The following is a 24784-nucleotide window of genomic DNA, read 5'->3' as shown; positions in this document are numbered from 1 at the left end:
GCACCGCTCCCGACCCTGTAATAATAAAGTGTGTGGAACTCAGCTGTGTGCCCCGTCCGTGGCCTGCAGGAAGGCTGGCCGTGGGTCAGCCCCGGGAGCGGGAGCCGGCCCCCGCGCACAGCGGCGCCGCCTCTGCCGAGGACTCCCGCGGACTCCCCGCGTCGGGCAGTGTCGCTGCTCAGTCCCTTTGGAGGCTCAGGGGTTAAGCCTAGGAAGCTAATCGTGCGGTTTGGGGTACAGACTCCTAGATGCTGGCCCCTCAGTACTGTGTATTGAACGTCTCAGTGACCACTCGGGCGGCGCTGCGACTCGGGGTGGGTGTGTCACCGGGCCAGCGGCTCCTCGGTACCTACGCCGCGTGGGGAGCGAAGCCTGGGGTGACCCGACTTCCCGCTTCCGCTGGGCGGGCCGAGCCAGCTCCCGGAACTCGTTGGCTGGAAGGAAGGAATGGCAGTTCCCGAGCCAATGGGAGGGGAGGCCGCCGCGGCTGCTTCCGGTGGGGCAGCGGTCCGGCAAGTCGAGGCAGGGTGGTGCGGGCCGCGGGCCTGTGGGGTCGCTGCTCGGCCCCCCTTTACCTCGGCTCCCCAGGGAGGGGCCCGCAGAGTCCGGAACCCTCTGGTTCCCCTCTGCCGCGGACCCACGCCCGACGAGGGTTTGTTCACGGACCACCAGGGGCCGCAGCGGCACCGCGTCGGCCTCGGCACCCGCTCCGCGGAACCCAGACTGGACCGCCTGCCGTGCCGCCGCGGGGACCGCGGTACCGAGGTGAGCCCCGCCCTCCTGCCGCCGGTCCCTCCCTCGCCAGCGATTGGCCCCGGGCGGCTGCGGCAGCCAATGGGCGCCTCACCCAAGGCGCCAACTTTCCCATCTGTCCCGCCGGGCGCGAGACTCCCCTCCTGGGAGGTGTCTGAGGGGGCGGGGGGCACGGGGTCAAGATCAAAGTCAGTGACCTTGAGTTGGGATTGCACACAGAAGGGCTTAGGAATCCAGGTCCAGACAAGCTTTGTTCCTGATTTCAGAGGCTTGAACGTGCCCGTGGGACTCTGACCCGGCTGCACACGCTGCGCTGGGAAAGCGGTGTTGCTGCTGTAACCTCTAGAGTGTCTCTGTTCCCCATTAGTGTGTGAGTCGTCAGGGCGGGCAGCCGTCCTCTTCCGCCCGAAGTGAAGGGTCAGTAAATGCTTGCGGAATGGATAAATGACTAGATGGGGTCCAGTTGAAAACCCACAGATACCCACGGTCATTTTTATCAACTCGAAGTACTGGCTGTAGGGAGCTCGTACCATGTGCTTATGATGGCAGGTGCCAGCCCTTGAACCTTTTACGTGCGTCTATTCCGAACAATTCCACAAGATGGGTACGGACACCCCCCTCCCCTCCTTCCACCTTTGTAAAACTGAAGAAACTGCCGTGAAATTAAGTGAGTTAGGTAAGGACCGAAGGCCCCGTCAGCTGCAGAAACAAACGTGAGCCGGAGGACAGGGAAACCGCCCCACTCGGGACAGCCCCGGATTCTCCTGAGTCTGGAAGGGCTTTAGCCAAGGCTCCCGCTCAGCGAACGTTGTGGAAGGATATCGCTGGGCTTTCTGGTTAAGAGGGTGGTACTTTCCCCATCTTACAGGCGAGGCGGCCGTACTGTTGGGTTCCAGCCCCGTCGCGCGCCCCGCCGGGAGGCGGCCGGCAGAGAGCGCTGCGAGGGCATGGCCGCGGAGCGCCGCGGCTCCTGGTTCGGCTTCGGTTTCTGCGGCTTCGGGCAGGCGCTGGGCGCGGGCCACGGGCGGCAGGTGCACAGCCCCGAGCCGCTGTGCGCGCCGAGCGCGGGCGCAGACGTCTGCGGCGTGAGCGCCAGCTGGAGCTACACCGCGTTCTTGTGCCGTGAGTGCCGCCCCCTCCCAGCCCCGCCCCCGGCCACGTGTCCCCGCCTCCTGCTCAGCTGGCTCCCGGCTCCCTCAGGTGCCGGCCAGGTGCAGCTGTCCGGCTCAGTTGGTGGCACGGCAGACGGCTGCCGAGACGCGTGGGCCTCAGAGACGCTCCTCGTGGTGCTGCGCGACGGGCGGGGACCTGGGCCTGGGGCCGAGCTGCAGGCTTGGGCGCCCGGCTCGGCGCTGCGCGGGGAGCCCCTCTGGACCCAGACCGTGGTGTCGGAGGCCCAGCGGGAAGACCGAACGGGCGACGATACCCGTGCCCGGCCGCTGCCCCTGCTGCCCGGCGCCCGCGCCTACGTGAGCCCGCTGCCTCCCCTGTACCGGCCTCTGGCCCCGGAGCTGCGGGCGCGTCGGTTGGCGCTGGGCACAGAGCACGTGTTGCTGCTGGATGAGGCTGGCCAGGTGTACTCCTGGGGTGGGGGCAGGTGAGTGCGACTGCGGGAGGGACAGGAAGACACGCTGATGTGACTGGGACCGACCACGGGTTCCCTCGCTCAGGCATGGACAGCTGGGCCACGGGACTCTGGAGGCGGAGCGGGAGCCCCGGCTGTTGGAGGCGCTGCAGGGCCTGCGCATGGCTGAGGTGGCCGCCGGTGGCTGGCACTCCGTGTGTGTGAGCGGTGAGTGGCAGGTGCTTCTCCAAAGAAGCTCGGGTCTTGTAGGCTCCAAACCCTCCTCCTCTTCCAGTTCTGGTAGGTGTCTAGGTGGCCATGACCCGTGGTGCACAGTGGACACCCTGCTGGTGGGTAACCTGAGACCAGGGTGAGGAACTTCACTTTGAATTGTGAGCCTGGCAGGCAACCCAGGCGCCTGTGATTCCCGGCTCCGAGCCGGTGATTCTCAAGGATCTGCACCTGGGCCTCTGGCTGCTGCTTAGGTCCCTGGCGGCTGTTAAAACTACCTACGCACAGCGCTGCTCCTCCCCCCATGGAATGGGCAGACAGGCTGAAGAACGACAGGGCTGCGGGGCAGAGAGAAGACGGTGGAAACAGCCCAGTTAGCAAGCCCCACACTTAGGGTCTGGAAAGAATTTGAGGCCTTAAGTTTGGTGTCGTGGCTGGAGCCCAGATGCCTCAAACCCGACTTCCCAGGTTCAGATCGGCACCGTGCGCCTTGCGAGCTTGGGCAGAGCACTTATCCTCTCTATGCCTCAAGTTTTCTTGGGACTAAAACTGGAACATTGTAAAATGGGTCATGTTTGAGAGGTGCTTAAAACACTGGCACAGATGAAAACAGTTGATGATGATTAGCTGTTACTGTTAGTGAATTTTTAGCGTTGTAGCCATTGCTCCAACAGCGAACTGTAGTGCAGTGGAGGCGAGAAAGGTGGGCGCTTCAGGATGAGGCCTCCTTCCACGGGACCAGGGGCGGATGGGGCTGAAGAAGCGGGCAGGGCTCGGGGTCTGAGTGGAGACCACGGGAGGACTTCCAGGGACACACTTCCGAAGTGTGTGCGTGCGTGTGTGTGGTGGGAGCGGGGAGGGCAATTTAGCAACAAAGGGCAAAGGAGAGGAAAGCCCAGCAAGAGACTTCCTGTAAAGACAAAGGAGCCCTGGCTGGCGATCCTCAGTGGATGGAACACTGGCCTGTGAACCAAAGGGCCGCAGGTTCGATTCGCAGTCAGGGTACCTACCTGGGTTGGGGGCAAAGTCCCCAGCAGGGGGCACATGAGAGGGAACCACACATTGGTTTCTCTCCCTCTCTTTCTCCCCCGCCCCCTCACCTCTAAAAATAAAAAGTTTAAAAATGTTAAAAAAAAAAAAAGACCAGGGTGACCCAAAGGCACTTTAGGGGGAAGAGCACTTGGTAAGACAAGGACGCTGCTGGGTGCTGGGGGAGGCACTCTGTCCCCAGAGCGCTGACTTGGGCAGGACTGGCTTCAGTTGCCCAGGGTGCTAGTGGGGTGTAGGGGAGTTTGGAGACATGCAAGGGGCTTAGGAGTGGAGGGGTCACAGTCTGTTTACTGGGCCTCCTTTATGTCTCTTTCAGAGACGGGGGACATTTATATCTGGGGCTGGAATGAATCAGGGCAGCTGGCCCTGCCCGCCAGGAGCCTGGCCGGGGACAGCCAGCCCGCCCCAGGGCAAGGTGAGTCTCTACTCTTGACTTTCACACTTCTCCTTCCTGACTTCGGGCTGTAGCTTGGCCTGAGAGCTTACAGTGCTTAGAAGGGACATGTGACATTCTTGGGACCCCAGGACACACCACAGGAGCCCCTTCCGGGAGGGAGCGCGGCAGGGCCGATGCCCACACACCTGTCCACTCCAGCGCTTCCCGGGGACGGAGAGGTTGGGAGCAACATTTCGGGAGGCGGAGGGGATTGTCCTTCACAGAGCCGTTGTGTCAGTCCGCGTGTCAGGCTCGGGGAGCATGCGTCATTGTTACCGACACTCTTACTGCTTCTCTGAAGCCACAGGACGGAGTGAACCTGGTTCTGACGCGACAGGTGCCGCCGGGGCCGAGGGTGGAGCCCCTGCCCCTTTCATCGCCGTGCAGCCCTTCCCCGCGTTGCTGGATCTCCCCCTGGGTTCGGAGGCGGTCAAGGCCAGCTGCGGGTCCCGGCACACAGCCGTGGTGACCAGTGAGTGGGGCTGGGGTGGGTCCGGGATGGAGCAGGCAGTCTGCCGCTCAGTGGTGGGTGGCTGCTGCAGGCCTGGGACGTCCGTGTCTGGGATGTCAGCCGGGTAGCTGCCTCGCCCAGAAACAGGGCCCCATCCTCCCTGTGTCCCAGCAGCCGTCGGGCCCCAAAGGGACTTCTGGAGGCGGGCCAGCGCGGCCCAGCCTCTGCACAGGCACCGCCGTGTCCCGGGCCAGGCCCCTCCTCCAACAGCGAGCCTGTCCTGTCCAGCTGCTAAGACTCTTGAACTTAGTAGCTGTGAGATGCAGCTGGCAGATGGGAAGGCGACCTTTTCGAGCCTGGACCCGTTACCACCCCAGATGTGGTCGGACAGTTGTCAGAAAGAGACAGAGGGACGGTTGAGCTCTGCCAGGCAATTCACACGGTTTGCAGGTTGCGGGCCCTGGCTCAGGGCCAGCCACGCCCGACAGCAGCCTTGTCGGACAGTCGTGACGGCCCCTTGCTGTCCTTTTGGTTGCAGGAACCGGGGAGCTGTACACCTGGGGCTGGGGTAAGTCCCAGCCTCGCCTCTGGGAGGCCGAAACCAGGGGCAGGAAAGCCCGGGGAGGGCAGGGCAGGGCAGGTGACGGAGCCACGATGACCCATGGGAGGACCAAAGAGCTGCGTGTTCTCTCCCTTCTCTAGAACAGATCTAGGCACACTCAGGTCCCATATACCTTTCTGAAGAACAGTTTGTCTTAAGGGAATATCCAGCCGGCATTGATGAAACACCTTTTGGTGTGGCACAGGGTAGAGAAAAAAACAAAAATCCCTGGGGTGATCGTCTGGGCCTAGGAACGGGGAGCCCGAGAGGCTGCTTGTCTGGAGTGACTGGTGGCTGCCCCCTCTGGCATCCCCGCGGACTCGCCTGGCCTGGAGGTCCCAGCAGACCCTGCAGCGTGGCGGTGGCTTAAGCCCAGCACAGGGGTAGTTGTCCTGCCTGGAGGGGACAAGGCCCGGGGTCCAGGGGAAGGAGGGCTGAGGGCCCGCTTTCGCTCTAGGTAAATACGGCCAGCTCGGCCACAAGGACACCACCAGCTGGGATCGACCCTGCCGCGTGGAGTACTTTGTCGATCAGCAACTCCAAGTAACGGCCGTGAGCTGCGGGCCCTGGAACACCTACGTGTATGCTGTGGGGAGGGCGAAGAGCGGAGGTGTATGGACAAAGGCATGAAGCATGTGCAGTGTAGTAAAAATTTGTAAAGGTAACTAACACCTGTGAAACTCCCACCTGTTCAAGAAACACCGTTACCAAGCCCCCTAAAGGCCCTGTGTTGGCCCCTCCCCCCTCCCGACTTTGGATAATTTTTTCTTTTAAAGATTTTATTTATATTTAGAGAGGGGAAGGGAGGGAGAAAGAGAAACAGCAATGTGTGGTTGCCTCTCATGCACCCCCTACTGGGGACCTGGCCCACGAGCCAGGCCGGTGCCCTGACTGGGAATCGAACCGGCGACTTGTCGGTTCACAGGCTGGTGCTCAAGCCACTGAGTGACAGCAGCCAGGGCAGATTTTGTCTGCTTCTGTGTGGCTTCTGCGAGTCCTCTAATATCAGGTCACTACTCCACTTCTCTAGGAGATCACTTCCTACGTTACAGGAATGTCTAGTATATTGTACACCTGTAACAATTTTCAATGTCAAGTATAATTGAAACACACAATTTAAATAAATATACATTTAAAAAAACTTTATAAACTCATTTTAAAATACAAGTCATAAACTATTTATTTTTAAAATAAAGTCAGTTTCCTTCTGTAAGACCTAGTCATCTATTTGTGAGAAATACCAATGAAGCCACAAGTTTCGTAATGTTAACTCACCTCTTTATACATCAAGACTTAGGCCTTTGTTTCCTCTCAAAATCTTTTTTATCGTATTTACAGATGATCTTCATTTATTTACACATGTACAAAACAACATAAAAAATTCACACTCCCAAGCAGAAATTTACCTTTACTAATAGACCAAACCAAAACCTTATTTGGGAAAATTTGAAGACAACAGGCTTTGTTTTTTAACGTACATACACACATTTTAATTTATTCTTAACAATATATTTATAGTTAAAAAACAGGACATGTACACAGGACTGACCAGCGGGTGCGTGTGCAGGCCGAGCCGCCCCAGCGGCCGGGAGCCGTGTAGTGCCAGCGGCAGCACAGGCGGAGCAGGAATAAATAAGAGTGCTTCCGGGGGAGCGTAGTGACCGACAGGGTAGTAAAGAAGGGGCCCCGCTGTGTACGCCACAGTGCGAACAGCCCCCAGGACTGACGTGTGCAAAGTTCTGGGTCTCCCCAACAGCCTCCACACCTGACCGCCAGCTGCAGGGGGTGGGCACATGCAGGCATAGTGAGCCCAGGTAATTGGGGTGGGGGGTGCGTGTTAGACACAGAGAAAACTAAAGAACTCAAGTTCAGACAAGCATGTATGTCTGCACCCTGTACGGTAACCGTACACAAAGGAGCCACTGCCCTGCCCTCCCTGACGCACAGACACTGTCGCCAGGAGGAAGGCTGTCCTGCGTGCTGTGGACAGGCCCCTGGGCGAGGGCGAAGCCATCTTAGCTACAGGGCTGCTAGGAAACCCCGAACAGACGTTACACTGCTAACTGCGTGTGCACGGCTGGAAGCACTTCAGGTCCCACCTCGCCCCCGCGGGGCAGGCGGAGCCATCGTTTTCTCACTTGCTGGTGACACACGAGCCCTCGGGTCGTGCTTCACCTGTGCAGCGATGGGGACAGGAAAGTTAGGCCCATGTGCTAAAGTCTGTACTTGGTGCTGTGAGCTAACTTCTAATGTATTTCTTGAGCCAAAACTGTGTGTGAGGACCTGCTAAGCCTAGGAGGGCCTTCCATCTGCAAGAAAGGCAGGCCCGTGGCCACGGCACCTACCCAGGGTCGGAAGCACACCTGCAGTGAAGAGAACCAAAGCCACCCCAGCACAGGAGGTCCAGTCTAGGCACAGGAAGCCATGGCGGGCGGGCGGGCGGGCAGATCAGGGCTTCTCAGGAATGGAGGTTGGTTGAATTGAGGATTCGAGAAGTGGCATCAGATCTGGAGGCCTTTGAAAGTTCTCGCTGTTGGAAAAACAAACAGTCAGTGGCTAACGCTCCCCTCCAGCGCACCCCCTGCCCCGCCCACACAAGCACACAAGCCCGGGGCAAGTGTCAGCCTGCGGCTGAGGGCGGCCACCCTGACTAGGAGGTGCCCAACGCAGCTGCGCTGGAACAGACAGTGAGGCACCCTGGGCACCGTCCTTTTAGTCTCCGGTGAAGCAGGTGCACGCTGACCCTTGACCCCTCTCAGCCAGTCCGTTTTGTTAGAACCCCACAGTAAACCCCTTATCTGTCACAAAGTAGTGCAAGTTGTCAAGGTAGGTGGGCAACAAGCTTTGGTCTTTGAGCCGTTAATAGAACAACGGGCCAGACCACACGTCTACCAATCCCTGGGGCTGAGGGCCTTGTACCTGCTGGTGATGTGATCTCATGCCGGAGCACATGGCACAGAGGGCGGGGGCCCGCGTGGACGGCCAGAGAAGGACAGGTGTTAGCAGAGGTTAGTCACTGGCTTCAGGGCTGCCTGGTGGGCCTGCCACCCACAGCCACCAAAACCACATGAACCCCTTCGCAGGCTTCCCCACGGAGGCACGCAGACATTTAAGCTCCAAGCGGATGAAATGGGGCTTGACTGAACAAGCGAAAAAAAAGGAAACCTGGACCCCGAGTCCAGCAACCAGCCAGCCAAAGCGACATGCACCCACCGCGACAGCTAGAGCCATGCCAGTCATGTAATTTGAAAATGCCAGAATGTGAAGCTAACGTCCGTGCTCAAACCGAGCTACAGCCGTGGACAGCGGGGCCCTTCTCCGTCCCTGCAGCTGGGAGAGAGCTGGCACCTGGCCTGCAACTCAGCCTCCCCCGACAGAAAGGCGGCTTACCTCTCACAGGAAGAGACAGGGAGAAGAGCGCACACCCAGTGGGTTAAGGGCACCGCAGTTAGGTGTTGGTGAGTGTGGAGGAGGAGACTAGGAGCCGGGGAGCATTCTAGGAAAAGCACTCTCTGGCACAGCCTCATACATGCTTCAGCAGCTCAAGTGGAAGAAACAGGCCAAGGCAGGCCAGGACCCGCGCGTCGGCCCGGAGGGGTTAGGGAGGCACGTACTCCGGGGGACGATCACCACGCAGGCCAAGACCCTCGTGAGAGGCAGCACACAGTTGGGGCTCCCCGTCCCAGGGCCGGGGGCCCCTCTTCGTGCCAGCACATGGGAGGCCTTTGCTGTCACTGTTGGGGATGGTGAGAGTTTTCTGTTGTGAATTACTGTGAAAGTATATAAGAACTTTGCCTGACTCTCATAGGGCTGAGGATCCAATTCAAGTCTGAACACGTTTTCTTGTTAATCAGCAGGTTAGTATGTTGGGAACTCAAGCCGGACATTTATCACTTAGGCGGCCAGTATCGGAATTCCTGCTTCCTATGTAAAAAGGACAGTGCAGCGGAAGGTTATGGGTTAGTACAGCCCTGTGCCCAGGTGGGAATGAAGCCAGCAGACTGCAGACAGGTTTGAAAAAAGGTCCATGAGACATGCAGGGGTTGCCACACAGACCTGAAGCCCAACAGTGGAGCTGTCAGAGGGGGACGGATCCTTCTAAGAACAGAGAATTAAGACAATTACCAAGGACTCCACCAAGAGAGCACCAGGGCGGCGGTGAGAAGGCTCGCCCCTGCAGCCAGGGACTGGCAGTTCTTTAGCAGAAGGGTCCGGGCTCACGTCCAGCTGCTACTGCCAACTTCCCTCCTATACGCGCCCCTGAACCCACCCCGCCCCACTGCCACGGGTCAAGGCAGGAAAGGGATTCTCAGCCTCCAAACACTGTGCTGGCCAAGAGCCTGGGTTCCCCCCGAGAACATATCCGCTGCCCCAACTGTGTGCTCCCCAGAGACTGGCAGATGTCAGAAAAGGTCAATTACCGCAAACTCAGAATAGGTGCTGGCAACAGAGTTAATGCTGAAGTTGCGCCGGAGGGGGGCTGAGCTGGGGTACCCACCGCTCAGCAAGCTGCCATTGAGCTCCACGTTCTCCTTGTCGGCTCCATGGAGGCCGGCACGGGCCTTTTTTTTCCCTGAACAGGTAGACGTGAGGACTGGCTGTGGAGAAAAGGCAGATTGATGTTATCCTTACAATGACCACATACACTATTTAATTCTTCACAGGTTTGTAAACCTATATAGCACTTTTAGGGTAAAAAAAAAAGATATATATGAACGCAATGGTTTGCAGTTAAAGATATACCTATCTTGAACATCGTCTGGAAAATAACTGAAAAACTGAACACGTTTAGCACAGACTCCCCCAACCTGTCCCCTCACGGGAGCACCTGACTGCCTAGCGACCCAGCGACGGGGCCGGCGTCCGGGTGCGGGGCCCGTGCTCAGCAGCCCCTGAAGGCCTGGCTCTGACCTGGGCGGACGGGCCCAGCACCTCTCTTCCGCTGCCCAGTCCCATCCCAGGGCTTCCCCGTGACACCAGTGGGGCTCAGCGCGACCATTCTCTCACTGGGTTTCTTAGATTAACCAGCTTCCATCTGTCATCTCTCTGCATCTCCATGACAACTGGATCCAGGGGTCCTAAAGACTGGAACAAGCAGGGGCGGGGGCGGGCGTGGACTGGGACGCGCCTGTACACAGCGCTTACCAACCTTGCTGCCCGAAGGTGGAAGTCGAGACACCGGGGAGTGGTAGACTGTCCCCCCAAAGGCAGGCCGAATGCTGCTGTTGGCCGTGGCGTTGGACATGACAGTGGTGTTCAGCTGAGGAGGAGAACAGATCGCCCATTCAGGAAGCACGCGCGGCCACCTGGCCCTACACACCAAGAGATGGTGTGGGAAGCTGTCCATAAAAGACGCATTGACATGAACAGCTTCAAGAAGACCTGTGAGAAGGGTTCAAAGCCTATTTCTGTCCAGCATGTGTGGCTGTAACATGGTATGACCGCTCTGTTTCTAAGAATGGACAGACACATATCGCACGAGCCCGTCCTGTCACTCCCAGGGGACGTGAAAGCACAGCCCGACAGAGAGACTTGTACAGATGGGCACGGCAGCGCCGTCTGCGACAGCCCCAAGCCGGAACCAAGCCAACACATTCACTGCCGGACGAAAGGACAGGCAAACCGGGGCAGTCGTACAATGAATGGAATGCTGCTGCTAATAGAAAGCAGTGACCTGCTGGCAGCACATGCCACAAGCTGGGTGCTGCAACTCAAAAATTAGCTGCAAGAAATTATGCTAAATGAAAGCAGCCATTTGAGTCTATAAAATGTTACAAAATGCCACCTAGCCAATAGTGGCAGAGGGAACGTGTGGCTGCCAGGAGCTGGGGGGAGGGGGACACTTGCAGCGGGGGTGTGTTCACATCGGGCCTGTGGTGCGAGTTTTAAGGTGCACACATGGGAAATGTACTAAGTGTATATTTACATAGTAGGTGTCAATAAATCTGTCAACATTTTTTTAAATTAAAAACTCTAGGTGGATTAAGAACCTTAAATGGGATAGTAAAGCTATTTAAATACAAGCCAATAAATGGATAAAAATGGAGACATCTGTAATAGTATAAACAATGAAAATAAAGTAAAAGAAAACAGATGAATGGATAAAGATGTGGTATATACATACGATGCAGTATGACTCCGACGTAAAAAAAGAATGGGGTCTTGCCCCCCGTGACGGCCCAGGGGCCCACAGGGTGCGGTGCTGAGTGACGCACACGCCAGTCAGAGGGGCAAGTACCACCCGATTTCACTTACATGACGGGTCTGAAGAACGAAGTACATGAACAAACGAGAGAGAGACAGACCCACAGACACAGAGGGTGTTTTGACAAGTGCCAGGTGGGCAGAGGGTTCAGGGCCGGGGGAGGCCACAGGGCTGAGAAGCCCAGAGCGACCGTCACAGCACCGTCACGGGGACGGGGACGGCGAGCGTGGCAGAGGAGCAGGGCCAACAGCCCGCAGTAACGGGGTGGCGGGACGGGGGGTGCTGGGCTTTCGGGGCGATCACTTAAGTTACATAAATTTTTAATCTCTAGGTTGTACACCTGAAACTAACATAATCCTGTCCACCGACTGTAGTTTAAAAATCAGGCGGTCTCACCAGCACGCCCGGCGCCCAGCGCAGGGGTTTTCAAGCTTGGAATTAAAACACACCTTTCTAGAACTGAGTTTTAGTGTTATAATGTGTGTTTCTAAAAGTTCATCATGTTATTTTCATAGTAACATTGAACACTAGGGAGCTAGTTTAATAAAATGTCAAGAGGACAGAATAAGTAGCTAATAATGAGCAAATGATTGAAGAAAGTTTGATGCCATGAAAAAAAACCCCTCAACCAATGTAAAGTAGGCAAACTGGCAGAAATCAAAATTATATAATGCGATCTCTATTTTGTAAACATATATTATTTTTAAGAGCTATTTAAAAAAGCAAGATGTCCTGGCTGGTGTGGCTCAGTGGACTGAGCGCCCACCTACGAACCAAAAGGTCGCCAGTTCGATTCTAGGTCAGGGCACATGTCTGGGTTGCAGGCCAAGTGCCCAGTTGGGGGCGTGTGAGAGGCAACCAATCACTTTATCTCACACATTAATGTTTCTCTCCCTCTCTAAAAATAAATAAAATTTAAAAAAAGGAATTGAACCCACAAACTTAAAAAAAAAAAAAAGAAAAACACCAAGTATTCTCCGTGGTTCTCTTGGCTATATACTACAGATGAATTTTAAATGTTTTGCATGTTATAAATGCAAATACAGGGAGAAGGAAAATAATGCTCCACTCTCAAATGGATTCACCTGGAAGTCTAGAAAAACCCTTCCCCATCCCTGCAGGACAGGAGGGAAGAGAGAGCCGTGAGCCCTGGCCCCCCCAAGCCCCACTATTAGAGGCCCATGGAGCCTCTCGCCCACCTTGCGCAGCTTCCCCGGTGTGGAGGGTGGCAGCCCGCGCCGCTTGTTGGGTGTGCGGGGGGCACTGCCGTACAGCATCTCTGTCTCTGTCTGCTTCTTGTTCTTCAGTTGCTGTGTGAAGGTCAGAGGCAACACTGATACACCCCAGGGAGAGGGCAGGTCTGGGACGGGGGTGAGGACAGACATCTGGTGCCGAGTCTCAACCCACAGGCACTGCCAGGGTCTGGGCTGCTCACAGGGGGGACCACCCTCCCCCTGCCCCAAGCTGGGCCCACTCACCCTTTCCTGCTTGGCTCGCTCCTTCTCCAGTCGGTACATCTCCCACTGTTCGGCCACGTACTCCAGGAACTTCTGTCCGTTCACCACAAATGCCTTCGAGTGCTCCTGTTCCCACACTTCAATCTGGGCCTTCAATTCCTCTTCCAGCTGAGACCAGACACAAGAACATGCTACTTACTTCAAACCTGAGCTGTGAAGCCCAAAAGAAATGTTTCCCGCACCCCAGAATGAGTCCTCCTTCCCCGGAGCATCACTAGGCTGGGCCGCTCGGGGAAAGGTCAGCGCGAGGGCGTGTTCACAATGCTCATGAAAGTGGGGAAGGCGAGGCCCAGCGTGGCCGCTGCGGTGCTGGTGCTGCAGGCGATGGAGCAGGAGCCCTCAGGAAGCGGTGCGCACCGAGCGCAGCACCACACGGGCGCCAGCTGGAGCCTACCTCCTGCCAGCGGCGAAAAGGTGGGCAAGTTACTTAAGTTCTCAGTGCCTCAGTTTCCTCAACTGTAAAAACAGAAAGCACTTTCAAATAGTTTCTGGCTCTTAGTTCAGTAAGTGCTGCTAATATTACATTATTAAAATAGAGAATAGTACTGCCATGGCCAAGTGGCTCAACTGGTTGGAGCACCATCCTGTCACCAAAAGGCTGCAGGTTCGATCCCTGGTCTGGGCATGTATGGGAGGCAACTGATGGATGTTCCTCTCCCCCTTCCTTCCTCTAAAATCAACACATCCTCAGGTGAGGATTAAAAAAACCCAGAGAACAGTACTTAAGCCCACAGAACTTGTTGAAGAGCTTGCCTTGTGTTTTCGGCTGAATTGTGCTCCCCACCTCCCTGTTCATATGCTGGGGTCTCAGCCTCCAGTTCCTGAGAATGTGGTTTTATTTGGACATAGAGGTAATTCAGTTAAAATGAGGCCATTAGGGTGGACCCTAAGCCAAGAGGATTGGTGGAAGCCTTGTGAGACGAGGAAATTGTCACGGACACACAGGGAAGACCACGTGAAGACACTGGGCGAAGATGGCCATCTACAGGCCTCAACAGTGACCAGTCCTGCCCGGACCTTGACCTCAGACTTCCAGCCTTCGGACTGTGAGAGAGTGGGCGCCTGCGGCCAAGAGCGTCCAGTCTGCGGCGTTTTGTTACGGCCACCCCAGAAAACTCCTGCCTTGCTACTCTTGCCTGTGCTGGGAAGGCCCAGTATTACTCACCATCCTTGCCTAACCTTTGGAAGAGAAGGCAGTTTGGGGCAAATGATTCAAAGTAGATATAAAAAAAGTGCAGTTTTTTTGTAGCCAAGCACCAAAACTCAGGTTTTGGTCAAACAACATTACCTTAGGGAGGGTTTTTTGGAGCCTGGCTCGTTGCTTTTCCTCTTTTAGAAGATTTCCTCCACGGTTTGTGAATCGACTGGGATCTGACGCTTTTCTCTGTGAAAACACATTTTAATCAGCGTAAACCCTGGGGCAGGCCCTCAGGCCAGTTACCTCTGCTCGGGCTCCCGCGCTCAGGCTCGGAGGTGCACCGTGCAGGGGACTCGGGGTTCTGCGCCCTCACTCTCCCTCAGCAGGGAGGCAGGCGGCCTAAGGCAGGGAGCTGGGTAGGAGCATGTCCACTGGGGTGCAGGGAAACTAGTGTTTCCTTTGCCACCTAAAAAGGACGGCGGGCTTCAATATTTAATGCACAATGTCACTGGCTCCCTTCCTCGGTTTGGAAGCCAGGAGTCCGAACAGTCACCTAGAGGAAATGAGCGCTGTGGAGGGAGGGACCGGGGAAAGGCATCCACGCAGAGACTGGTGGGCGCCCCACGTGCCCGTTTGCTTCCGGCCTATTGGGACAGCCTAGCGTAAATGAGCAAGGTTAGAAGTTATAGATCATCTGGTTTTCATTAAATTAACCCTCTCAAAATGGACAAGTCAAAAAATGTACTGTGTTAGGCTTCTTGTTCTAGCTTTCCCCCCTTCAGTTTCATTACGGACACTCTCACAGGTGTCCCGGTTCCCCCACCCCCCCGCCCCCGCCGCCCCTCCCCTCTGACGGCTGTCAGTCTGTGCCATGTAATCATGTCTCTTCTTTTTTTTGTTTATTCTATCATGTATACAGTGAATCAGAATAATATAAGCACATAATTTGTAATAAATCAGGTGTATACACTTAAAATTAGGGGCAGAGAGTCAGAAAAATACAAATCTCGACAATTTGGGGGCAAAGCTCGGAAGGAAATCCCACGCCCCGCCCAGGCTCCTTGGCTGGCGAGGGCCCGTGGACAGCGTAACTGAGGGGCTGGTAGTCAGTCCCTTCTGGCTCCTTAGGTACAGGCACGTGGGCAAGCGTCACTTATTTGGCTCTTCAGTGACATTTACTCCTCCTCCTCACTCTCAGGCAGAAGTAAGGAGTGACTGAGGACAGGACACATGCTCCTAACCGGTTGGATGGCCTCCCGTGGGCCTCCCACCGGTGACATGAAGGAACTGAACCTGGGATTCTCTGAAGGACCCCTCAGGCTCTAACAGGGCCAGCACAGCCAAGACCAGCCTGCTTCCATTTTGCGTCTGCCACGCCTCTCCAGCCCCGCGCTCAACAAGGCTCCCAGGGAGCCTGTCTGTGCCGTGTGGACCCGAAGAAAAGGAACTCAGTAAAGAAAGGCGTCTCAACACCCAGGCAATTTAGGAAAACAGCAGAAGCTGGAATGGCAGAGAATATTAGTTGCCTGGCCCGATATTGACCCTCCTCTCCCTCCCCAGCTGCAGAACCCGAGTTCCTCTGTGGCAGCCCTGCCAGCGGCCGGTGGGGCAAGGGGCAGAGGTGCTGGGGCGAGAGCTTGGGAAGAGCCCTTCAAGGGGCTGGAGGGACAGAGACTTTTGTGTCCCTTCCTCCGCTACGCTGCCTGCAACACTATGTAGGGAGCTCTGGGGACACCTTGGCCCTTAGGATAAGGGCCACCCCTGATCGGCGGGGGAGCCGTGAGCTGGAGGAGCCCGGGACACCACTGGCTGCAGAGCAGCCACACCTGCCCTGCACCGCCCACCTCTGGGCTTCCTCTGTGCTGGAAACATCTGCCTATTGACGCCATTTGTCTGGGGTTTCTCACCTATGTGTTCCTGTACCTAAACCTCACATGTACTGATGGGTCAGCAGTAACCAGGGACTTGCCGACGAAGACGGGTATCAGGAACCCAGGAAAGAGCAAAGGAGACTGGGCGCGGCCTCTGCATAGGACGTGCTGTCTTAACACCTCACTGTCCACTTAGGGAGAACAGGAAAGTCAGGGCAGTACCTCGAACTCCAAGAAGAGCCTCCAGCTTTCTTCCCACTTCCGCACACCTTCAAAGAGCTCTCTGTGAGCCTCGTAGTGGTTTTTTAATCGCACAACCTCAGCATCGTGGAGCTGGAGCAGGACCTCCGTGTAGTCTTCTGCAAGACACGGGCCCGGCATTTTAAAATTCCTCTAGTGGTTAGCGCCTTAACTTATAACACTAACCCCTCACCTCCTGAGGTGAAAATAGATTATTCTGCACTACAGTACAAACGGCACATGACTGAGCACACACTGTGGGCAATAAAAGCCAGGCTGGTCACCAACTGCCAGGAGGGACCAGGGAGTGAGGCATCAGGGTATGGACTAAAATGCCTCAGGTTCAGTCCTGTGCCACCTCTCACCTTGTCTTCGGAGCCTTTTATTTCCTTCCTTTCCACCCTGCCCTGCGGAGGCCTGAGTCACAGAAAATACCCCCAATGTGGAATTTAGTGGACAGCCTCATCTTTATATTCAGTTCAGGGCAGACTAGGGTTCTCCTGGGTTCTGTGACGCTCTGCGGTCACACTCTGGGTCCAGATGTTGAGCTCTGCCCTTCGCCTGCTGTGCCTTTGGCTCATGCTGCGCGGCTCTGACGCCCCTTTGTGTCCGCGTCTCCTGACCTGGGGACTGGGGTAGTGTTGTTAAGAATTTCAGTGTCCCTGGCACAGAGGGGTAAGCACCCGATCAACTTGAGCTTCACAACCATGGGCTCCAGGGACACCCTGCTTCAGAAACCAAGACATCCCTTATCTCCTAGCAGCATTCGCCAATGCTCATATATATATATATATATACAGGAATGGCAATTTAGGCCAAGTGGCTTAGGAAGGCAGTTATATCTGTTCAGCCGAGGAAGTATTTCCTGGGCAATGTGTGCATTTTTTCACAAGAGTGGGCCACGTCAAGACCATCACTTCTGTGCTAACCATCATAGTAGGCAGCAAACGCTCGTCTCTGCTCCTGGCTGTAGAAACACTGGTCCCAGTACTGAGCCAGCTCCCCTCGTATTGCCTCAATCACCGTCTTCATGTTTTGTTTTTTCAGCTCTTCCAAGCGATCCACTTCTGACTGCAGCTGAAAAGAGTTATCTGTTAAAGGCGTTTGTTATACTTTTACATTCATGGCGCTTTGCAAGTCCCCCCGCCCTTTTAAAAATAAATTTACTTATTTTTAGAGAGAGGGGAAGGGAGGGAGAGAGGGAGAGAACCATTGATGTGCAGAAGATACACTGATCAGCTGCCTCTCATGCACCCCCTACTAGGGACCTGGCCTGCAACACAGGCATGTGCTCTGACTGGGAATCAAACCTATGAGCTTTTGGTTCTCAGGCCAGTACTCAATCCACTGAGCCACACCGGCCAAAGCAGAAATTTTCCTTTCTAGTAAAATTGCAGCACAAAACCACAGAGGTAAGTCAACGCTCGTTAGAGTAATGCTATTACAGGAGGCAGAAACCTACGGAATGTACAGGAAGGAGAAAAGATGAGGTGGCTACTGCCACCTCTTCTGGCACTTGCTTTAAAATAGGTTTACTTGACGAAGAAGTTGATAAAGACACGAGATCAGACACAAAAATGCTCGTAGGGTGGGCTGACCCAGCACCCTTTGGGTTTCCTACCATTTTCTTGACCTTTGCCTTCGACCCAGTCATGACCGTGGCCAGGGCTTCTCTCTCTTCTGCTGGTATTTGCAACCTGTCCCAGAGCTCCCGGATCTGAGCACGGAGCCCCTCACACACTGCTTCACTTTGAGATTTTTGCATTTCCAGCTGTAGCAAGAAGGACAGTAGTTACGGCAGAGGCGGCAGCACGGAGGCTAATCCTCTGGCCTCCCCTGAGAAATCCCTGGACCGACATGCAGAGGAAGCACTTTTATAAGACTGGGAAGAGGCGTGTTTTCATGACCTCTGTACACAAACTGAAAGGCTGTCACTATGGTGATCTCAGATGCCAGGAATTAAGATTCAAATTTTTAATTTTTTTTTCAATTCAATACTAATTCAATTGTTTCATCAATAATTTCAACTTCATATTCTTAGAGCTACATATAAATTAAGGTTTTTGTTAAAAAAAAAAAAATCAAGCTGTTTACCATATAATACTATCATTATCGTCCCTCATTCTCTTAACTTATCAATACACTGGCTCCTTCTGTGAGAGTACAGGGGGAAAACCAGCGCTGCTTTTCTCAAATCGCTGGACCCTGTGGAGGTGAGATCCTGGGCCGTTGCCTGAGCAGACATTACCTGCTGCAGCAACTTCTGTAGTGTTGCAATATTCTCCAAAGATAAACAAAAGGCATCTTCGTCCTCACACACCACGTCTCTCTCGAAGCTCGTGTCCGGGGTGTGATCCAGTTCTTCCATACACAGTATGATCTGCCTCTTTAGGTTGACAAACTCCTCACGCCGAGATGCCTATAAAACACAATGATTGTGAGATCCCCACAGCAAAGCCAAACCGGCCTTCAGACGCAGGGAGGCAGGCAGTGCACCTTTGTCTCCCTCAGGGCGGCCACGTGCTGCCGGAACTGGCTCAGCTCTTCTAAGCTGGGAACGGAGTCACTGTCAATGTCGTAGTGTGGCATGCAAAGCACTTCACACAGTTCTTGATCTTGTTCTTGAAGCAGTTTCAATTCACGTTTTCTCTCCTTTTTCTGTTTTCGCATCAGTTCTACCTGAGTTCGCAAATCCTTTTCCAGTTGCAAGATGGTCGGCTCTCCCTCTTCCTGTATAGGACCATGTATTACTGTTACAAGGTTCCAAGATTTCCTCAAAGGATGAGGACAACAAAACAGGGCTAAAATGACAGACTTTTAGTTAAACTTACAAATAAGTCAACTTGTACAACAGGACATGGCACAAAGAGGGTCCCCGCTAAGGAAAGGCACCCGGGTGCTTTTGCAGGAGGTGAAGATAGGTTAGCTACACAGGCGGGTATATTTAGCTCATAACTAAATGCTCACCCAGTAATCCTAAGAATATCACCTAACCAACGAAAATCAATGCAGTACTTCTTGCACTACTGACTGACAAACAAAGGGGACTGTTACTTACCCTACGCGTTTTACTCCACACTGGTGAGTGAAAAACTGTCGTATAATTTAAGGGACATGTACCAGTGCACACCTAACTTCTTACCCAGTTCCACAGTGAACGTTTGGGGGGGGGGGGGGGGGGGAAAGACTAAGGAAAGAAACTGCCCATAGTCTATGATGTGCATGGCCTGGCCTGCCCAGCTGCCCTTGGCTGTCGCATGCGAGTACCCCTGATCCTGCAGAGGCAGAGCAGGGACCGGGCAGTGAGCCCCTCCTGCAGGAGGGGGCGGGGCCTGAGAGCTCAGGGAGACCCCAGGAACCGCCATGGGCTGTCCCTGCACTCACAGTTATTTTAATTACCCTCACAAGATCCACAGTTGCCTCGTTTTTATGATCCCAGCATCGTTTTTACTGGTTCTAACCAGGGACAATTTGGGGCCCTATCTGTTACTACTGGTTTCCTCCTCGCTGGTGTCCTCGTTCCAGTCCAGCTTGTGCTGGGGCACAACATAGCAGCCTCTCGGCGGCAACCTTGATCAGGGCGCCGCGAGCCTGACTGCGCTCTCCTGACACCCAAGCTTTGGGGCCATCTCTTCTCAAGTGGCAACTTTGGCTGGCTCCCTGGTGTGGAGCTTCTGGATATGAGGAAGCCCACAAAGGCAGGGTTTTGGGTAACCTTCCCTTATATCATGAGACACTTTAGCTTCCTAAGTAGCTCTTTCCATTTCCTTGCCAAGAAAAATAGCACAGTGTCATCTATGCCTAACTTTCCTCAGAGTTAAAAAAAGGTTTTTTATGCCCCACAGACTGACAGCAAGAGGAAGTGTGTTCTGGATTAAAGCTTGGCCACGGTCACTCGCTGCTCCGCCTCTCAGAAGGGCAGCGCTTCACATTAGTGAAAATGACTGCTGGGGCCAGGGACGAGGCAGCACGGTTCCCCCCCTTCCCACATCCAGCACCCCCCCAACATGGACACCTCCCACAGCAGCCCCAAGGCAGAGGCCCTCCCTCCGCCTCAGCCCGGCGGAAGCCTGGTGCTCTCCTGTGCACCTGAAATGGCTCGACGTGCAGCTCCCTGCACAGGGTGGCCAGCTCTTTTTGACAGTTTGATATGCTTTTGATGAGCCTTTCCTTCAGGCTTTCCTCTTCGGCAATCATCATATCCAGGAGGTCCTGCAGGAGAAAATAGTCCCATAAAAGCTAAAAAGATGAAACAAAACCCCAAACCAACAAATAACACCAAAACACTAATAATTTCAAGTTTTTAAGTACGGATGTGGAAACCAGGCAGAGCCCGTGATACCTCAGTGTCTCTCGGACCTGCCGTCTCAGATGAGACGCAAGCAGCCTTACCCGCGTCCCCGGCAAGGACAGCGGCACCACGCTCACCTTGATATGCTTCTTCACAACCTCGGTTCTTTGTAACCGCTGGTCCTCGGGAATCCCAATCACTTCCCATATTTCCCGAAGGTTAATCAGGGCTTTCTGCAGACACAGAATGGACTCCTCCGCGAGCACCTCACTGAAGAACAAAAGAGAAGCCGCTGCATGAGCTCCTGCCCCGACATACTGCACAAAGTATTTGCAGGAAGTAATGGAACTGTTAGAACATGTGATCTTGGCTGTTCTGACCCATCCCGATGAATACACCTACTGGTTCCTGGGAAAAGCAACAGAATTTCTGAATAAAGTGTGCTGGGAAACCCCTCCAGAGGAGGCTGCTTGTATTGCAGAAAGCCAGAGGACCTTAAGCAGGGCCGTGGAAAACTAAAACGGGACTGAGAAAACAAAAGATCCCAAAGCAGGGAGGGCTGCTCAGAGGAACAGGAGGGGGCATCTCCCCTGCGGCTCACTGGGGCTGCAGGAAAAACTGCAATCACCATGAGACGGTAAATTACTAAGGCCCTTGCAGACACTGGGGCTGCTTCATCTGTTCGTCACCCTCCCCAATTGAGTTGCCCTCTCCCTTGGGGTGAAACTTCGGTGCAAATGGTAGGGATAGATTATCAACCACTGCCCATTCTTAAAACAGAACCTGTTCTTTTCCAACTCCTGAATATATTTTACTAGTCCAATCTGCCCCAATTCACCTGACAGGACAAGATTTTCTTGAAACCAAGGATTCTCGCCTCTGCTTTTTTCCAGAAGGGTGGACTGTATTTAGAACTAAATAACTCAGATACTGAACCTATGGGGAAAATAATGATTTTAAAGGAATCCACGAGAAAAAACTAATCTTGAAACCGACAGAACACTTTTTATAGGACATTCCAATACAACTTCAGGCCTTTTCCAGTCACGAACATCCTTCATGCCAGAGCTGGAATTCAGCCCATTACACAAGACCGCCTGAAAAAGAGCAGTTTGTGATTCCAAGCATGAGCCCCTAAATTTCTCCTGTCCTTCCAGTAAAAAACACAACACCCAAGCGGGAAAGGCTGGAGACTCGTACGAGATCCCGCAGCTCCAGCGGAGGAGCAGGGGCGGGGAGTGCGCAAGACTCGTTCCCTCTCGGCGGTGCCACGCGGGAGGACAGCGGAGGCAGGTGGGTAGGGGCTCAAACCCCTCCTGCAGCCGGTGAGACACAGGCGCTCGGGGGCTGCGGCCGCCGCCGGGGTAGGGGGGCGAGCAAGTCCGAGAGCGATGGGGCTCGGGCCCCTTTACGGCCCGGGGGGCCCTCCCAGACCCCTTAGTGAGAAGGGAAGAAGGGACCCCCTCCCACTCCAGGAGCCCCGTCAGCAGCGTCCCTGCCACTGGGGGCGTGGGGACGGCCGCGGGAGGGGCACGGTGCGGCTGACAGGGACGTCAGCCGTGTCCAGGAGCAGAAGACCGCACGCCCGCGGGTGAGAGGGGCCGCCGGGACGCCAGACCGAAGGAAGGCCCCCCTGCCCCCCCGGCCGGCCCGCCGGGGCCTGCGGCGGCGGCTGCGCGCGGGGCGGCGGGGGCCTTGGAGCCGCGCCAGCAGCGCCCGCGCTGCGAGTCCCGCTGAGAGAACCGCCTCGCTCTTAACACACAGCTGCCTCGTGCAATTTCCACCGCGCGGGTGAAAAAACTCACGCCCAGCGTCTTGCTCCAAGTCGCAAGGCCAGTAAGCGACAGCGCGACGAAATCCGGCCCCGGTTTCAAGCCGGGCACTCCTTCCCCAGCCACTGGCTGAGGAGCGGTTAAAACGACCAAGGAATTAAACGGAGTTTCTTAACTTGCAAGGAAACCAAGCTTTCTCTTTCCGTTAAATGTTAAAACATGGGGAACAACGACAAACTCCGCGGCTTTATTCAAAGACAAACGAGACACGCAGACCCTAAGATTCAGGACTCCACTAGCAGCACCAGACGCGCGCAGTGCGGGCGGGGAGGGTGGGGGCTCCGGGCGCCGGCGCGGACCCCGCGACCCTACGGGCCCGACGCGCCTCCCCACCCGGCGACCTGCTGCTCCTCCGGGCAGCCGCGGCCGGTCCCAGCCTGGCGCCGGGGTCTGGGCGAGACCTGAGGTCGCCGGGAACCTGCGCGTCCTGCCCGGCCTCCGCCCCACCCCGTCGCGGCCCGAGACCCGCGCGGCCCGTGCGCCTGCTCACCGCCGCCTGCCCTGCCCTGCCCGGCCGCGCCCCGGCCTCACTCGGGCGCGGACGGAGGTGACACCCTAGCGCCGGACCCGAGGGGGGCGCCTCTTGAAGCCCGAACCGGAGCCGCACCTGGGACGGGCGTCGCTCCCTCCCGCACCCCTCAACTCCCCCGCAACCCGCACCTTCTCCTCATGGCGGACGCTCCCAGGGACCGGACAGGGAAGTCCAGGACCTACTCCACACCGAACCGACCGCGGCAACCAACGGCTGGCACTGTACAGCTCGCAGAGGATTACCACTCGGTGAGCCGTTGGGCAGCCGCGGGATTTCAAACCAAGCCTGGAGGAAGAGCAGCCCTGCGATTGGTGTCCTGGCCCGTCACTCCTCGCGGCCCCACCTTCGCCCCGCCCCCAGGGCGTGCGCGAGTGCGCAATCGGGTCTCGGCTGAGGAGACGCGGGTGGAATCGCAGCCTGCGCGTGCGCGCGGCCACGCCCGTGCGACCCGTTTTCCTCGCTCCGCCGCAGGTGACGCTGTCTCCTAGCGGAGCCCCGCCCCGCCGCGCCGCGGAGTAGTTGTGCTTCCGAGCCGAGAGGCCGAGGCCGTAGCAAGCCGGGTCTCCCAGCTCGATCGTGGTTGTCTTTAAAATCCCACAGGTTTATATAATTGTTATGAAAACTTTGAAACTCAAAATTGAGAGTAGTTTTGTACCTTTTGCTGAACATATGCTACATTCCAAAATGATTATAAATCAGTTTTTTTCACTGATTCTTGGTTGCATAATATCTTGGCATGTGGATACCTCGTAATTCAACTATTTTGCTATGGATGGATGCTTAGATTGTAATTTTTACACATAAATGTCTAAAAACATAAACCTTTGCATCATGCACTTTTTTTAAGGTTGACTGCTAAAGTTTAGCTACTGAACGCTCCCTTTCCCGGGAGGTTTATTTATTAACGTGCCCTCCTCACCAAGCAGGGTACTGTCCACTTACACGTACCAGCTTTACTACTGTCCTTTGAAACCTCTTTGCTAGTTTTGTAACGGGGTAACTTGGTCAGTGTTTTAATAATATTAAAACCTGTGCCTGCGCGGAGCCAGGTAGTTGGGCATGACTTGGACCCATGATGTGGCTGGGAGGCAGCGCCCCGATTGCAGCCCCTGCGGGAGCTTGGAGAGGATTCGCTGCAGGCCACGGCCCACGCCTGCGCGGGCTACGTGTGGCAGCCCAGAAGGGCAGGAAACACAAGAGTTGCTTGCAGGTGCAGCCGATTGTGAGCGAAGTCGGGAATGGGGTTATAGAGGAGGCTTGGGCTGGGATTTAGACAAAAAGGTGGGCTGCCAACTGGGGCCCTGGAAGGACCATGCAGGGAAAAAGGGATGAAAGGACACTCGCTAGCCGGCCACGAGGAGGTCCCACGTAGTTTTGGATTAAGTGGAGATCGCGAGGACACAGCTGATGGCGCTGGGAACCACGCGAGGCCAGCTCAGCCGCGCACAGATTACTGGGAGGAACCAGAAGTGAGTTCCGACTTCCGTTTTCTGTTTTTTTTTTCCTTCTGGAGGGTGGTACTTCTGACTGCTATGCCCTGAGACTGGGCCAACTGGGCAAAGGGGGAGGGCAGGACTGTGTGTGGGGGGGGTCTATCTTTGTTTCTAAAGGCAGTGACATTTAATGGTGCGATTCACCATTATTCTAAACCTGTACAACTTTTAATTAAATAGTTCCTTTTTACCAACTCTGGCATTGAGAGCCACAGTTCCTACCTGCGACAGGCAAAGAATCATAGAACAAAAGACCCCGGAGCAGGGGATGTTTTCAGTAAGTTTCTTAGGTAAAAAGTGGCACTTCCTTCTTTCACTCGCATTTGCTCGATTACAGCTGAAACTGCACATTTTTTCCCCATGGGTACTGGCCAGCTGTAACTTCCGGAAATTGTCTTCCTTTGCCTTTCCCATGAAGGAAAAGTAAAGGATGCTTGCTTGCTTCGCGTTCAAGACCACATTTTTCTCTTGCAGAAGAACCCCAATGGTGCTTTCGACATCCTTCAGCTTGTCAGCAGAGTGACGAACCCTCACCCACTACCATAGTGGCCCTCAGGCACTACTTTTAAATCTTGTGGT

At 55.2% G+C, this 24784-nt stretch overlaps 2 protein-coding genes across 7 annotated transcripts; one reads left to right on the top strand and one right to left on the bottom strand.

Annotated features, from left to right (window-relative positions):
* Nucleotides 1-1680: 1680 nt before the first annotated feature.
* Nucleotides 1681-6188, top strand: RCCD1 (RCC1 domain containing 1). 4 transcript variants are annotated; one of them, XM_054577604.1, is made up of 7 exons: nt 1681-1875; nt 1954-2350; nt 2424-2545; nt 3915-4013; nt 4336-4506; nt 5024-5053; nt 5544-6188. In XM_054577604.1, exons 1-7 carry the CDS (start codon nt 1701-1703, stop codon nt 5714-5716), a joined length of 1167 nt encoding a protein of 388 aa, XP_054433579.1. In that variant the 5' UTR covers nt 1681-1700; the 3' UTR covers nt 5717-6188. The 4 variants fall into 4 exon arrangements, with proteins under 4 accessions (XP_054433579.1, XP_054433581.1, XP_054433580.1 ...); XM_054577606.1 differs by lacking the exon at nt 4336-4506; XM_054577605.1 differs by lacking the exon at nt 5024-5053.
* Nucleotides 6189-7544: 1356 nt separating this feature from the next.
* PRC1 (protein regulator of cytokinesis 1) lies at nt 7545-22951 on the bottom strand. Of its 3 annotated transcripts, XM_054577602.1 has the most exons (15): nt 22841-22951; nt 20486-20618; nt 20147-20269; nt 18554-18787; nt 18306-18476; nt 17679-17828; nt 16987-17134; nt 16040-16176; nt 14097-14192; nt 12770-12916; nt 12491-12601; nt 10236-10346; nt 9508-9684; nt 9143-9184; nt 7545-7616 (listed from the first exon to the last, which is right to left on the bottom strand). In XM_054577602.1, exons 1-15 carry the CDS (start codon nt 22849-22851, stop codon nt 7545-7547), a joined length of 1863 nt encoding a protein of 620 aa, XP_054433577.1. In that variant the 5' UTR covers nt 22852-22951. The 3 variants fall into 3 exon arrangements, with proteins under 3 accessions (XP_054433577.1, XP_054433576.1, XP_054433575.1); XM_054577601.1 differs by lacking the exon at nt 9143-9184 and having other exon boundaries at nt 7561-7616; nt 9585-9684; XM_054577600.1 differs by lacking the exons at nt 7545-7616; nt 9143-9184 and having other exon boundaries at nt 9467-9684.
* Nucleotides 22952-24784: the final 1833 nt, after the last annotated feature.

The sequence above is a fragment of the Pteronotus mesoamericanus genome, unplaced genomic scaffold, assembly GCF_021234165.1.
Source record: "Pteronotus mesoamericanus isolate MK-2021 breed Mesoamerican mustached bat unplaced genomic scaffold, CSHL_Meso_final contig_438, whole genome shotgun sequence".
Classification (NCBI taxonomy): Eukaryota; Metazoa; Chordata; class Mammalia; order Chiroptera; family Mormoopidae; genus Pteronotus; species Pteronotus mesoamericanus.
Note: the sequence above shows the minus strand (reverse complement) of the source record. Positions and strands in the feature narration are given on the sequence as shown.